The sequence below is a fragment of the Centrocercus urophasianus genome, unplaced genomic scaffold, assembly GCF_019232065.1.
Source record: "Centrocercus urophasianus isolate 14NV4802_14NV808 unplaced genomic scaffold, USGS_Curo_1.0 seq_12, whole genome shotgun sequence".
NCBI lineage: Eukaryota > Metazoa > Chordata > Aves > Galliformes > Phasianidae > Centrocercus > Centrocercus urophasianus.
The window spans coordinates 16,477,814-16,492,195 of NW_024884364.1; the positions used below are offsets into that span (position 1 = coordinate 16,477,814).

At 48.3% G+C, this 14,382-nt stretch overlaps 1 protein-coding gene across 8 annotated transcripts in view; it reads left to right on the top strand.

Annotated features, from left to right (window-relative positions):
* Nucleotides 1–14,382, top strand: part of BCL9 (BCL9 transcription coactivator) — a 30,019-nt gene that overhangs the window by 10,793 nt on the left and 4,844 nt on the right. For 5 of the 8 annotated variants that reach the window (XM_042809938.1, XM_042809940.1, XM_042809939.1 and 2 more), the window contains 6 exons: nt 4,590–4,672; nt 7,486–7,788; nt 9,348–9,664; nt 10,554–10,743; nt 11,207–11,306; nt 11,756–13,985. In XM_042809938.1, coding sequence (XP_042665872.1) covers nt 7,736–7,788; nt 9,348–9,664; nt 10,554–10,743; nt 11,207–11,306; nt 11,756–13,985 — 2,890 coding nt within the window. In that variant the 5' untranslated portion in view covers nt 4,590–4,672; nt 7,486–7,735. Of the gene's footprint in view, nt 1–634; nt 4,673–7,485; nt 7,789–8,065; nt 8,245–9,347; nt 9,665–10,553; nt 10,744–11,206; nt 11,307–11,755; nt 13,986–14,382 lie in introns of those variants that run through there. The other 3 variants (XM_042809935.1, XM_042809942.1, XM_042809943.1) reach the window with 3 other exon arrangements.

Genomic DNA, 14,382 nt, shown 5'->3' on the forward strand with positions numbered 1-14,382 from the left:
CCTATCTTTGTGCAGACCTTTTTTTCTGTGCTTCAAGGCATGGAGTTAGTTGTGAGCAGTAAGCTGCCCGTGATTTAGAGGTTAATGGAGTGGTGGATTCACAGTATGTGTGTACAACTCAAGTTATTTCATCAGCCTCTTTTGGAAGCTGTAGTGAGCCTTGTCCTGTATTCATGTAGTGAAATTAATTTAGGTGACAGGATTTGGATTCTTTTTTTGATTGACAGTTGCTTTTGGTGAAAGACTTATCAGCAAAGAGGTAGTGCTGTGAAGCTTCTCTGACTTGTGCATAAGAAATTCTTGGGAGGACCTTAGGTGTGTCATCATTTTTATTGCCCAGACATAAACAGGGCAAAGTCCATACTGTTTTAGGGTAGGTTAGGATGCATCTAGAAACTGGTGTCGGCTGTGAGTTGCTGTTCAGTCAGCTCAGTATTAACAGGTTGGCTCTTGATCTTCGTAGAGTTGCTGACTATCCTGAGTTGGAAAGGACCCATAAGGAATGCTGAATCCAACTCCCAGCTCTGCACAGGACCACTGACCACCATCCAAACCCTATGTCTGAGAGCTGTGCCAAAGCACTCCCTGAACTCTAATATCTGTGGCCATGCCCACTGCCCTGGGCAGCCTGTGCCATGCCCACCACCCTCTAGTGCAGAACCTGTCCCTAACTCCCACCTCTTCTGACACAGCTCCGTGCTGTGCCATCTTTATAAAATAATTTGTGAGTCAATTGAATTTGTAGCTTACCCCAGGTAGTGATAGAACTTGCTAGCTTTCCCAGACCAGCAGCTGGTTTGGGGTGGAATATGACCCATGGGCCATCTGAGGTGCCTCTGGTGCAAATAGCCTCTACAGTTCTGGCAGAAGGAGCATATGAGTGTGTCTTCTGAAAGACTATTGAGTTACGATGCTGGTTGTTCAGAGAACAAGGCTTGCAAACAGTGCTATGGAGAGGGCGTGACAATAGTTTGCCATCTACTGATTATTTACTTGGACAAGCAGAATCATAGTATGTCCAGGAGATGTGTGTTGATCGTGTGTCTCTAGCCCTGGTGTTTTGGTAGTTACCTGGTGTATTTTCTGCTCTCACTTAAGAAGTGCAGAAGAAATAGGCAGGGGAACAGTGTACGAACACTTGAACAACCAGCTGAAGCCTATCCATGCCTGCCTGCTTTGTGCCAACACCAGTGAGCGTGTGGCCACCTGGTTGGCTGAAGCAGGAAGGCTGTCTGCTGAAAATTAATCCAGTCTTTTCTAGAGTTAGTTTTCAGCTGGATCACAAGTGCAAATGGTGGCTGGAAGGGATAGACTTGGATATTCTTAGACTGATAGAAGTTATTTCCTTGGCAGCAGCATGTGCTTGGCCTACTGAAGGTAGGGCAGTGTTTTGACAAGCCTATCTTTTGACAAGAATGCATCTGGGTCCAGTACTGGTTGTATTACAGATGTGTGCTTCGTCCTGGGAAAGGGTGAGAACAGCTTTTGCTGAGAGATAGGAGCAATTTCAAGTGTAGTTAAAAGTCCCTGATAAGGGCTGTATCTAGAAGTATGGACTGATCTGAGGTATTGAGAGTGTTCTGTGTCCCCACCTCCTCAGTTGTCGTGGGGAGATGTGTGCGGTGTTGGAACACTCATATCGACTTGCCTGTTTGCTTACACATGATCTTAAAGGAGTGTGACAGCTGAATAAAAGCACTGAATAACACTTCCTGCGTCCTCCTTGTTTCCTAGTTGCACTCTTATCAGTGAGGTGTATAATCAGATACTCTGTTAAACAGCAGCTTATTAAAAAAAAGTAACGTGCAGTTCAGTTGCAAGCGTGCAGGAAAGGCAGATGTTAACCAACTGTTAAGGTGTACATGTGTGTGAAAACCAGCAGTGAAGTCTGGGCTCACCTTTTGTCAGCGTAGGTGTTGTCCCACTTAAGTGGTTAAATGAGGATGGGGGAAATAGGATGTGCCCTTCCCAGCCAAATTGTGCGAAAGGAGCTGGTGCGTTCATTCATTGCCTTAGCCCATCTCTCCAGTCACATGGGGAACCCAGTGGTGGATGCACACATTTCTTCCTGGTGGCAGCAGCTCAGACTGCTGCTGATGCCACTTCTCTCGGTCCCTCCCGAGGCTACAGCTCTTTGCAGAGCAGTCTCATAACTCCAGCTGCTCTCTCATCTCTTTCCTGCTTCACTACCCCAGTTACAATTCAGGGTGCTGGCTCAGCTTGCATTCAAAGTCATCGCTTGTTTTCAATAGCAGCAGGCTTCTAGCCTTTTTCTTTTTCCATGCTGGTTTTGGGCTTTTGCCACCCTTGGTCCAGCACAGATTGACAGCCTCAGAAAGGCAATGTGGGGAAAAAAAGAGCTGCACTCTTTCTTGTACGCTGAAAGGTTTCTTGCCTTTAATGCTTCGTGTCACAGTAAGGCCATAAGTTTGATACTTTCATCTACTTGGTATGCCTTTATTTCATCTCCACATTCTCCTCCTCAAAGAGGGAGAAAAGACTGAAGTGAATCAGTGATAGCTACAGCTGTTCCTGCTGAAGCAGCCACAATGCTGTACACCTCCAAGTACCTGGTCACTTGTTGCTGTCAAGCAATGCAAGCCCTGCTTCTGCAGTCTGAGGGCGCAAAGAGGGAGCAAGCTACTTTGTGTGGTTTGTTTTTTCTTCTTTTAACTTCTGTTTGCATCTCAGTAATATGGTGGTTAGTTCACAGAAGATGGTTCATGAGTAAGTTGCTGTTAGGTAAGATGAGTATCTATGTCTTGTTAGTTACTCAGTAGTGGCTGCTTGTGTGCATGCTCTCACCTTATTGCTGAGTAGCAAGTTGTCTTACACCGGCCGTGGGCTAAGACTGTGCTAGTGAGCAGCAAAGGGAAGTAAACTAGAGAGTGGTGTTACCTTGCAATAACCTTCTATTTTATACCTCATAATGCCAATTTGAACTTGAATGTTTCAAGCAACAGAGCTCCAGCCGTTTCTGCTGATAGATTCTGTCCATCGTGATGTGTGCTGGTGTTTGTGCTTTCTCTTTTAAGGGAAAGGGTGAATTTGTTGCTGTGGTGACAGCAGTGTGTCAGTATAGGCACTGACATGGCACTGCCAGCATTGTTGTCTTGGGTGGGGAAAGGGAAGAAGCGATAGGAGGAGGTAATTGGAGTCAGGGATCATTGTGCTGCTGTTGTACGTTTTGCTGGATGAGGCAGCTTGTTGCAATAGGTAGTTGTTTCAGTTTCTGTCTGCAGGTGTGACTTAGCTAGATAAGGATGGTCTATCACGTTGATGATTTCATTGTTTGATTTGGCTGGATTGAGTGGAGAATGTAGCTCCATTGTTTGGGACCAGCATTGTAGTTTGGTTTTGTTGAAGTGTATTACATGGCAAGGTATTGCCTCATTATTAAGGTGAAGCTGCAGTAGATAACAGTTGGAGAACGTCGGAGGGAAGAGGACATGCAGAGTGTTTCACAGTGCACACTGAGCCTCACAACAGCTCCTGTGCTCCCGTTGGAGGGATCTGGTCAGCAGAAAAGACTGAGGTAGCACAGAAAAAACACTGGTAGCTCTTTTGGCGTGCAGTCACACTAAATGCAAGGCTATCTGCTGGTGTAAGCACGGGGTGCTCAGAGAGACTGCGTTGGCTCTGACAGTTCGGATGCTGTCTGGCTTCATACTGCTCCTGCAGCCTCTCTCTCAGAGTGGTTGAAGGAGAAGAAGCTGGCAGGTAGCTAGCTGGTCTTTCTTTACTGACCTCAAATTTACTATTGAGCTGCTCCTCAAAGTCTGTTTCCCTGTGTCAATATGTTTTCAGGCACTTGTGTTTTCTTTGAGATGTGGCTGAGCATTACTGTTGGAGGGCTGTCTCCAGTACTGAAAGTGTGGCTCTTAGCCTATGAACTCCTTTGACCTACAACCGTAGTGGCAAAGGGTCCCTTCTGCACTTCTCACAAGCAAACTTCAGGGCTGTCCTACACGGAAAGGTTTTGGCGTGAGTTCCCTTCTCCCCGGGGCATAGCACAGTGACATGGAATAAGGGCTGGTAGAACAGCAGGTTGTGCATCTTCCTTCTAAAACCTGCCTGGTTCTCCCCTAGATGTGGTGGAGCCGTTAGCTGGCTTTACCTGATACTTCATGTTTTTATTTATGGCTTTTGTGGATGTGGAGGAGGTTTTGTATGGAGCATAGGGGTTTGGCTGGACTCACAGTGAGGGGAAAGTAAGCTTTTGAAGAGGAATGGGTGCAGAGAAAGGGGAGGTTGCTCATACGAGCCTTGTGCCAGCTTCTCAGAGCACAGATGAGCTCATGGGAATCCAGCAAGCTTAAATGTGGGAGTGTTGAAGCAGGTCTGAGCTACCTCCTCTCTGCACATCCTTGTGCCACAGGCTTCTTCAGATGGTTCTAGTCTGACGATGGCGTTTTTGCTTCTGATGAATGTTGCCAGCCTAGGCAAAGGCTCTCCCCATCAGTGATTGAGAGCAAGTTTTGATTCGTCTGCTTCTGGAGCTAGGTGCAGGGAAGGAAGGGGTGGCAGCTGGCTGGGCTGCATGTTCTTGTTGCTGTGTTGCTGAACTCTGCCTCTCTCCTTGTTTTCAGGTGATCATTGCTTGTGAGAGGAGTGGTTTGCACCTCATGGCCTCCACAATGAGTACTGCTGTGTCGTGACGCCAGGGGTCTTGGTAAGCTACTTGAGGGAAAGGGGAGGGCCTTTAATGTTTCCACAAACATGGGTACAGCCCTTTTGTCGGCGAAATTGATGTTTGAAGTCTTAAGCCATCCAAAGTGCGAGCTGCCTCCAAGTTGGGTGAGGCTACTTTTCGCCTGTTCTCGCCTCCTCCTTTGAGCTTGCAGTGGCACTGTTGTGGTTGCATCATCAACCAGATCGGGGGAGACTGATCCAGCTGAAAGGAGATTTCTCCTGTTTGCCTTGGGTTGATTCCCATTCAGATATTCCCCTGATCTGGTCAGGAGAGAGGTGAGAATGAGCAGATAGTCGAACCACCCTGGCATGCCTTTAAGCAATCCTGAAAATACAGCCTCAGATGCAGCTTGCCAAAATACTTCGAAAAGTTGCTTCACCATCAGTGACCCTACCTTTAATTTTAAAGTAATGATAAGGGCTGTGCTATGCCAGGCAGAATCCAGCTGTAAAAATGCATTTCACTAGAGATTTTCCGTTGTTGGGCCCTAGTTTTCCAGACAGACGTATGTTAGAAGTACATTTAGAAAAATCACGAGGCATTCAATTTCAGATTATAAAAGATGGCATGTTCCCTGTGTACAGTGTACCATTCTGGTAGATGGAAGATATGCATATAGTATAAAATGTAGGGTTAAAAAAAAAAAAAGGAGGTTTTTTAATTTCCCCTGTGAAGTACTTGTAAGTTTGGTGATGTCAGAAATCTTGTACAGGCAGTGTGGTCATGATTCTGATCTTCAGTGTTTTTCTATTGATTGCACTGGGAATCTGAGATAATTCTCATGTTGCTGTAAAAGGTAACATCGTGATGCATAAGTATCGAAAATGGAAGGAAAGCAGAGGAAGAAACAACTAGAATGCCCGAAGTCCATCACTCAGGCACTCCTATGCTTCTTTTAGATTGAGCTCAGCTCATTTTAAAGCTGTTGTTCCTATTCACTTTTTTTAAACATGAAATTCGCTGTATTTTCAGTCACACCTTCACCTTCTCTAGAATCACTGACTTTTACTGATGCATAAATCTCTTCTGAAAAGCAGAATTAGGTGCTGTTGATAATGTCACAGGTTTGTTTTCAGAACAGTTGTAGTAGAATCTGCACAGGAAGCTGGAACCATTTAGTTACTTAGGAAGATGTTTTCTTTTGTCTTCAGTGTGTAGGTATTGCAGCAGCTCCAATTACAGCATGATAGTGGTAACAACAGTAATAGAGTAACACAACATTGTTCTCAGAATCAATGGGCTAACCAGTTTAAAGCCCCAGAGAGGCATGTGGATCTTGTGGAGTGTGCAGCTCAGGCTGGAGTTCATCTGATTGTGCCTAGTGAGAGGCAGGACAAATGAGGCCGTTACTGCAGAAACATGCCCTGTGTTAATGAGTTGTGCAGCACAGCGGAGGTAAGACTATGGAGCAGGCTTCTTGGTGAAGGAGGTACATAGCAGAGAGGAGAATTTTTGGAGGTGATGTTCCTCATGGAAGGATCGCAGTGTAGAGAGCTGCCCTGTTAACACACAGCAGTGCAAAGTCACTAAGAATTGTAATGGCACAACCTCACAGCAAGATCATTTGGGGAACTGGAGAACTCAGTAACACAAGTTACCGATAACGCTTGTTGGCTAAAGGTGGTCATATAAGTACCAGAATTTCTTAGTCCTCTCATGTCAACGTATAAGCAAACCAATTTTTTGCTTTTTAAATACAATTCAAGTGGTAGTTTCTCAATAATACATATTCAGCATATTCCCTTTCTGATACATACAGAAAGAAACTGCTTCTTCTTTGGTGCTGGGAAGGAATACCAGGAATATTTACATTTGAATAATGTTTAACTAGCAATGCTTAATACATTAACAATAAATCTTGGTTAGATTCTAAATTAAGTGGATTTGCATCTGAGTAGATGAGATGAAGAGAAGAGATTCTGTTGAAACATAAACAAGATAGAGATTTGTTCCAAAATAATCTAGCCCAAAGGATGTAAACCATAATGTTCAATAGTTTCCTCCTTCAGAATCAGTTCTGTGTGCCGTGTTGCTTGCATCATGAGTGTTTAATAGGTAATAAGCTGAAATGACACTTATTTTGTTGTGTGCTCCTTCTTGTTGTTTGTTTATTAGCGTCCCAATAGTTTGTACCTTGTTGCTGAGCAAATTTTAGAGGGACTGCTCTCTAGTGATCTTTTGGCCTTTCTAGTAGGAAATAATGACTGACTAACTTCTCTGGTATTTACAGAGTAATCACAGCATAGCTGGTTGCTTACAGGTGGACAGGAAGGCATTTTATTTTATTTTCCTCCCTCTGTGCAACTCCTAGCACACATCACTGAACATATGTCTAGTTATATTGGACCAGGGAGACAGAAAAGATTTGAGCAGAGTTTATGTTCTTAAGAAATATCAGATTACGGCCATTCATGGGGGACTTCTAGATAGCTAAGTCATGATGGGGATTTGTAATTTTGGCTTCCTGCTGACTTGCTCTGAGGTGTCTTCATGCTGAGCACAGAGATGGAATCAAAGCATGCAGGTATGAGAAGCTTCCCTGCTTTATTGTCTCCAGAGCCGTTTGCTTTGGATGAAGGGAAGCTGGCCTCACTGCCTGTAAACTGAACGGCCAACCAGGGCTGCCTCTGTTTGAAATACACAGACAGCTGTGCTGAGCCATCTGAAAGCTCTTCTCCTGCGTCTTCTCAGTAACGGGGAAGGACTGCCATTTACTGCTTCGCATCAGAGACATCTGCTTGGAAAGCTCCTCACCGGATTTCTGTTCTCTTCTTGTGGGATGGTTTTAACAGTGTGCCCTGGAGATGCGAGACTTCCCCTGGGCAGCAGGAGGCACGCGTCTAGAGAATGCTGGAGCTGCAGGAGGGAAGCACCCCGTGCAAAACCAGAGAGGAGCAAAGAGAAAAAAGGCAAGCAGACAGACAGCACTGAGAGAAGCGGGTGGCAGAAAGTGCTACAGAGCTGCCTCTGGCGGCACAGTCCCCAGAGGAACTTGACGAGAGCCCATCTGCGTGCGTGTGAGACAGCTCAGGATTTCTGTCAATGCATTCCAGTAACCCCAAAGTGAGGAACTCCCCGTCAGGCAACACACAGAGGTAAGGAAAACAGTCTGCTGGCTTGGTGCATGATGCTGTCCCTGCTCTGTTGTGGCGTTAGCCAGACTGATGCATGTGACTTACCGATCTTCCTCTGCGCTCTTGTCGGGCAGCTGTGCAGTGCCAGTGTGCCTCCACGTTTGCCAGGCTCAGAGTGAACCGAAAGAGCTCTAAGCCCATGAAGTTTGGATTCTGTGCTCCTCATGGCCTCCTCCCTTCCATCAGGCATCTAAATAGGTTGTAGGAGAGCGATCATGCTGTTTCTATCTGTGTTCTTCCCTCCATCCCCTTCTAATCATCTGTTTTCCCTAGGGGTGGTTGGACAGCGGGAGGTCTCTCTGCCTGTATTTTCACACAAAATGCTTCCTTCCTATTATGTGCCTGAACTGAATGGCCTGGAGAACTGATCAGCTGTGCGCTGAGGTCCTCTGTATCATTCACCTGCTGGTGCAGCAGGTCAGCATCTCTCCTCTGCTAATTTGGAAGGGAAAAATATGGAAGTGAAGCAGCGTCCAGGGACTTGCGATGGTCTGATTGACAGCATTTTCAAGTTTGATTATTTACTCCTAGAGGTGATGTGGAGCTTTTCAGTAACTCAGAGGGAATACCTCTAATTCAGATGTCTGTCCAAAGGAAGAAATAGCATGTGCGAGTCCCATGGTGGGGATGCTAGCGAACGCTGCCTATTGGAAGTGGCACTGATGTTAAGAAAACCGAATGCAGTAGAAATGGAGTAACTGGAGGCAGAGGAGGAAAGGATGACTGATACATGGGTAAAACCTAGAGGATCAAAATATTTTTAGGATGCAATTGACTGGATGGAGGAGGGGAGGAGAACACTCTGAATATCCTTCAGCAAATGAAAGAAGCTTCATTTGCCCTATTTCAAAGGAGTGTGCAGGGCGATAGTATCCTTCTCTTTCTTTATTCAGAAGCAGGTTGTAGCTGGTTTAATTGTTTTCACGGTCAGAGATTTGTGTTTTCCTGGCGGCTCGCCCCGATGTATGATGAATGCTGCAGTAATGCTGGGTTTTCCTTGTGCTCCCTGTAGAACTGGATAGGGAGGTGCGTGGCGGGGGGGGGAGGGGGGGGGATCTGCTCAGATCAAGGCTACACTGTGTAATTTGGGTCCGTGAGAGCAGTGAGGTGAACTTTATTGTGCTGTGTTTGTTTACTCTGAGCTGGTCTTGGTGTGAGGCGCTTCTCTGTGCACATAGAAACCGTTGTCTTTATTGACAGAAGCCCCAGAGGTAGGTCCTCATGTGACAGCAGTTCCTGGGATCTGGCAGGTCTGTAGCTTGCTTTTGTGTCTTCTTGAGCAACGAGATCCCATCTTGGATAATGACCCTTTCAGGGCATGTTCAGAAAACCACCTGGATGACTCTAAGCTTGCAGGCATTTCTTATTTGTCAGCAGTTGTCTTTAGCTTGCAAAGGTGGCAGAGATTGTTTCTACTTTCTGTTCCCACAGGGTTGAATGAATCCACGGAGTGATTTGTCACTTTCTTTTTATTTTTTTTTTTTTTTTTAATTTTTTTCCTTTTTTTCTTCTGCCCCCAGTAGCCCCAAATCAAAGCAGGAGGTGATGGTCCGTCCCCCTACAGTGATGTCCCCATCTGGCAACCCCCAGCTGGATTCCAAGTTTTCCAACCAGGGCAAACAAGGGGGCTCGACCAGTCAATCCCAGCCCTCTCCCTGTGACCCCAAAAGTGGAGGTCATCCCCCGAAAGTGCTCCCTGGCCCAGGTGGGAGCATGGGGCTGAAGAATGGGGCTGGAAATGGTGCCAAGGGGAAGGGAAAGAGAGAGAGAAGCATTTCAGCAGACTCCTTTGAACAGAGGGAAGCTGGGACTCCTAATGACGACCCTGAAATCAAAGGTATGTTTGCTAGGATATGTGCACAACTACAGACAATTGGTGTGCATCGTCTGTGAGATGGAGAATTGCTATGCATGTGTTTCCAGCCAAAGATATCTAAAGGTCTTGAGAGCAAGTAGAGAGGGGATGCCATAGCTGACATCAGTAAGCATGTCCTCTTGTTCATGTTAAGTTGAAGTGCAGACCCACTCTGGTAGGAAAGTTCCTTTGTAACTCTGAAACTCCCCCAAGGATTTGAAAGTACAAATACAACCTGTTGGTTTCCTTCTGGCTTTTGGCCTTCCAGGAACTACTCTGTTGTAACTGGGGTTTTGAACGATATGCAAGCCTGTTTTGTCAACACAGATACATAACCTGTAGCGCCCTGACTGGTAACACAAACCAGAGAGTTGGGATTTCTGCATTCTGTTCCTGGCTTCAAGTGTTGTCATTGTAAGGTGGTGTGAAAATAGACAAGTCATTTGTCCATCTTTCATTTATTTCATCTGTTTGCTAGGTCGGTCTCCTGGCTAAGGTGACTGGAGGAGGAGGGAAAAGCAGAGTTTGTTGCAGTGCTCTCCTTGAATGCGGACATTTTTATATTTGCACATTTTAGTGTGTAGTCTTCCTGCTGTTCTCTGTGGCCATTAGAGATTGCAGAGATCAGCTCTGGGAACTGCCACTTGTCTTAGAATGTGACAAGATGAGCTTTCCCCAGCAGTATCTCTAGGGCAGCATTGCATTAAAGGGAAGGGGCATGGTGCAATAAATGGATTGCCTTGATTAGTGCTTGGTGGATAAGCAGGAAACTTCAGAGGAAGATAAACTCTGTCAGTTTGCAAATGCGAACCAGAAACGGTTTCAGGAGAGGTGCCAAGATGTGATTTCTCCTCTTCTTTCCTCCTTCCAGACTGCAATTCTGCTGATCATGTGAAGTCCCAGGATTCTCAGCACACACCGCACTCCATGACACCTTCAAATGCTTCAGCCCCAAGGTCTTCCACACCTTCCCATGGCCTGACTGCTGCTTTGGAACCAGCAAGTGGGCAGAAGACTCCATCCAAAGTGGTTTATGTCTTTTCTACTGAGATGGCCAACAAGTAGGTAGATGCTTGAATGTCTTCAGGGAGAGGGGCTTATATTTTTATTCCCTTTTCATGACACTCTCAGGTGCCCTTTCTCTGTCATGTGTGTTTTCGTAGCAAAAAAAGCAATGCTAAGTGTTTTGACGATGCGTCCCCAGTTGGTGTGGGGAAGAGGCCTCTTGCTCTCTGAGAAGTAATGATATATTCCTATGGGGTGCATTTTTGGCAGATGTCAATAAGATATTGATTTGCAATCCACGCAGCAAGTATAAGCTGGAGTGACTTAAACCTAGGTGTGACCCCTAAGAGTTGTTGAGTTCGTGGATGTGAGTATTTTCCTTTTGCTGCTTATCTGATATCAGATATGTGGGGTTAAGTCTTTTATCCTTCTGCCAGCTGAAAGGTGAAGGATGCTGATTAGGAAAGTTTGATTCTTAGCTTCAACTGGATATGTGTGTCTGTCTGTCTATCTTTGCAGGGCTGCAGAAGCCGTGCTGAAGGGACAGGTGGAAACCATTGTGTCCTTTCATATCCAAAACATCTCAAACAGCAAGGTGGAACGAAACACTGTACCCTTGGTAGGGAGCTGCCTGCAAGTGGGTGGGAAGGGAAATGTTAAGTGTGCTTGTGCATGTGTGATTCAGAGAGATGGGTGATGCTCTGAAATAAGTTTTAGGATGGAAAAGAGAGAGATGGTTGTTCTGCAAATAAATGTCTTGAATTATCCAAAGGAATGTTTATCTTGCAATACTTGGGTAGTGTATTTCCAACCCATCGATCATGCAGAGCTAATGCAGAAGGAAGGAGTACCTGCTGTAACGCTTGAGCAAAAATATTGGGGTTTTTTTGTTTTGTTTTGTTTTTTTTAAGGCCAAAATGCTGCTCTGTAAAATGCCTTTTACAAGGATGCTACCCTTCCTTGCAGAGCCTGGGCTGGTGGGGTTATGACAGGACATTGTTATTGGCACCTCTGCTTATGTGGCACAGCTGTAAGAAGAGAGTGATGGCACGTGGCTTTCTCTTTCAGAACCCCCAGATCAATGCACTTCGGACTGAACCCAAACCCCTGCCGCAGCCACAGCCCCCTACTGCCCAGGACCAGAACCCTCCTCAGAACGCCAAAATGCAGCCAACTGCACCTGTGTCAGCACCAGTATCCAAATCCACTGGTCCCCCGTGTCCCATAGACCAGGACAGTCCCAGTGTGGAAAGCAAAGTGATGTCTGTGGGCAGCCCTGCCAACTCGACCCCGCTGCAGACAGAAGGATTTGGGCAGAGTTCAACCCCCAATAATCGAGCAGTTAGCCCCGTTTCCCAAGGTAGCAATAGCTCTGCTGCAGACCCCAAAGGTCCTCCCCAGCAGGTGTCTGGTGGGGACCCATCCAGTTTGGGTGAGAATCCAGATGGACTGTCGCAGGAGCAGCTGGAACATCGAGAGCGCTCTTTGCAGACCCTGAGAGACATACAGCGCATGCTCTTCCCTGATGAGAAGGAGTTTGCTGGAGGGCAAAGCGGAGGGCCACCTGCAAATTCTGGGGTGATGGATGGGCCCCAAAAGAAACCTGAAGGGCCAATACAGGCCATGATGGCGCAATCCCAAAGTTTAGGCAAAGGGTCAGGGTCTCGGACAGATGGAGGGGCTCCGTTTGGCCCTCAAGGACACAGGGACATGCCCTTTTCCCCAGATGAAATGGGGCCACCACCAATGAACTCCCAGTCGGGACCTATAGGCCCAGACCACCTGGACCACATGACTCCTGAGCAGGTGGCCTGGCTCAAGCTGCAGCAGGAGTTCTACGAGGAGAAGAGAAGGAAACAAGAGCAGGTTGTTGTGCAGCAGTGTTCCCTGCAGGACATGATGGTCCATCAGCACGGGCCTCGTGGGGTTGTCCGAGGCCCCCCTCCTCCCTACCAGATGACCCCCGGGGAAGGCTGGGGACCTGGGGGTCCAGAGCCCTTCCCTGAAGGCATGAACATGTCACACTCTCTGCCCCCCAGGGGTATGGCCCCTCATCCTAATATGCCTGGGAGCCAGATGCGCCTGCCTGGTTTTGCGGGAATGATGAACCCTGACATGGAGGGCCCCAGTGTCCCAAATCCTGCCTCTCGGCCAGGGCTTTCAGGAGTCAATTGGCCAGACGACGTGCCAAAAATCCCAGATGGCCGAAACTTCCCTCCTGGCCAGGGTGTCTTCAGTGGCCCTGGCCGAGGGGAGCGGTTCCCCAACCCGCAGGGCCTGCCGGAAGAGATCTATCAGCAGCAGCTGGCTGAGAAACAGATGGGCCTCCCTCCTGGCCTCAACATGGAAGGCATCAGGCCTGGCATGGAGATCAACAGAATGATCGCCTCCCAGAGACACATGGAGCCTGGGAATAACCCCATCTTCCCTCGCATGCCAGTGGAAGGGCCGATGAGCCCCTCCAGGGGGGACTTCCCAAAAGGAATGCCCCCCCAAATGGGCTCTGGCAGGGAGCTGGAGTTTGGGATGGGCCCTGGTGGCATGAAGGGGGACATGGGCATGAATGTCAGCATGGGCTCCAACCCACCCCTGGTACCTCAGAAGTTGAGGGAGGCGGGAGTCGGACCGGAAGAGATGATGAAACTGCGACCGGGTGTCTCGGAGATGCTCTCCTCTCAGCAGAAGATGGTGCCGCTGCCGTTTGGGGAGCACCCGCAGCAGGAGTATGGCATGGGTCCCAGGCCTTTCCTTCCCATGTCTCAGGGCCCGGCAGTTGGTCTCCGAAACCTCAGAGAACAGATAGGGCCTGACCAAAGGACTAACAACCGGCTCAGCCACATGCCGCCACTACCTCTCAATCCCACCAGTAACCCTAATAGCCTCAACACTGCTCCCCCTGCGCAGCGCAGCCTGGGCCGCAAGCCCTTGGATATCTCCGCAGCCGGTCAGGTGCATTCTCCAGGAATCAATCCTCTGAAGTCTCCCACCATGCGCCAGGTCCAGTCTCCCATGATGGGGTCTCCCTCGGGGAACCTCAAGTCTCCTCAGACGCCCTCCCAGCTGGCAGGAATGCTCGCAGGCCCCACCGCCGCAGCTGCCGCTGCTTCCATCAAGTCCCCCCCGGTCTTGGGGTCTGCTGCTGCTTCTCCTGTCCACCTCAAGTCCCCGTCTCTCCCCGCACCTTCTCCAGGATGGACTTCGTCTCCGAAGCCTCCTTTGCAGAGCCCTGGCATCCCCCCGAATCACAAGGCGTCTCTCACCATGTCTTCTCCAGCCATGCTGGGGAACGTGGAGTCGGGTGAGTGTTGCCTTTTCCAGCCTGGCCCGGCTCTTTGGCTTCGATGGGTTATCCAGAGGTTTGGAGAGGGCTCTCGCATGGGTGTCAGGGTGAGGGATTGTCTTTGGGAGGACAGTGGAGTGAAAGGGTACTCCTCGGTGTCTTTGGCCTGTTGGTGGCACGTGCCATCCACAACCTTGCAGAGGAGCAGGCTGTACCCTGCAGCCAGGCTCCAGGCGCAGAAGCTCTTTCCAGCCTGGAGAGATCTCGCTGAGAGCCGGCCGGAGGCTGGGAGAGGCTTGCCCACGTTGCCCTCTAGTGCTGCCGTGGGTAACAGCGCTGCAGAGGCTCGGCTGGGACGTGGCTGGTGAGACTGGAATCTCCAGCAGCAGTGGTGACAGGCAGGGTGACCCCTTAC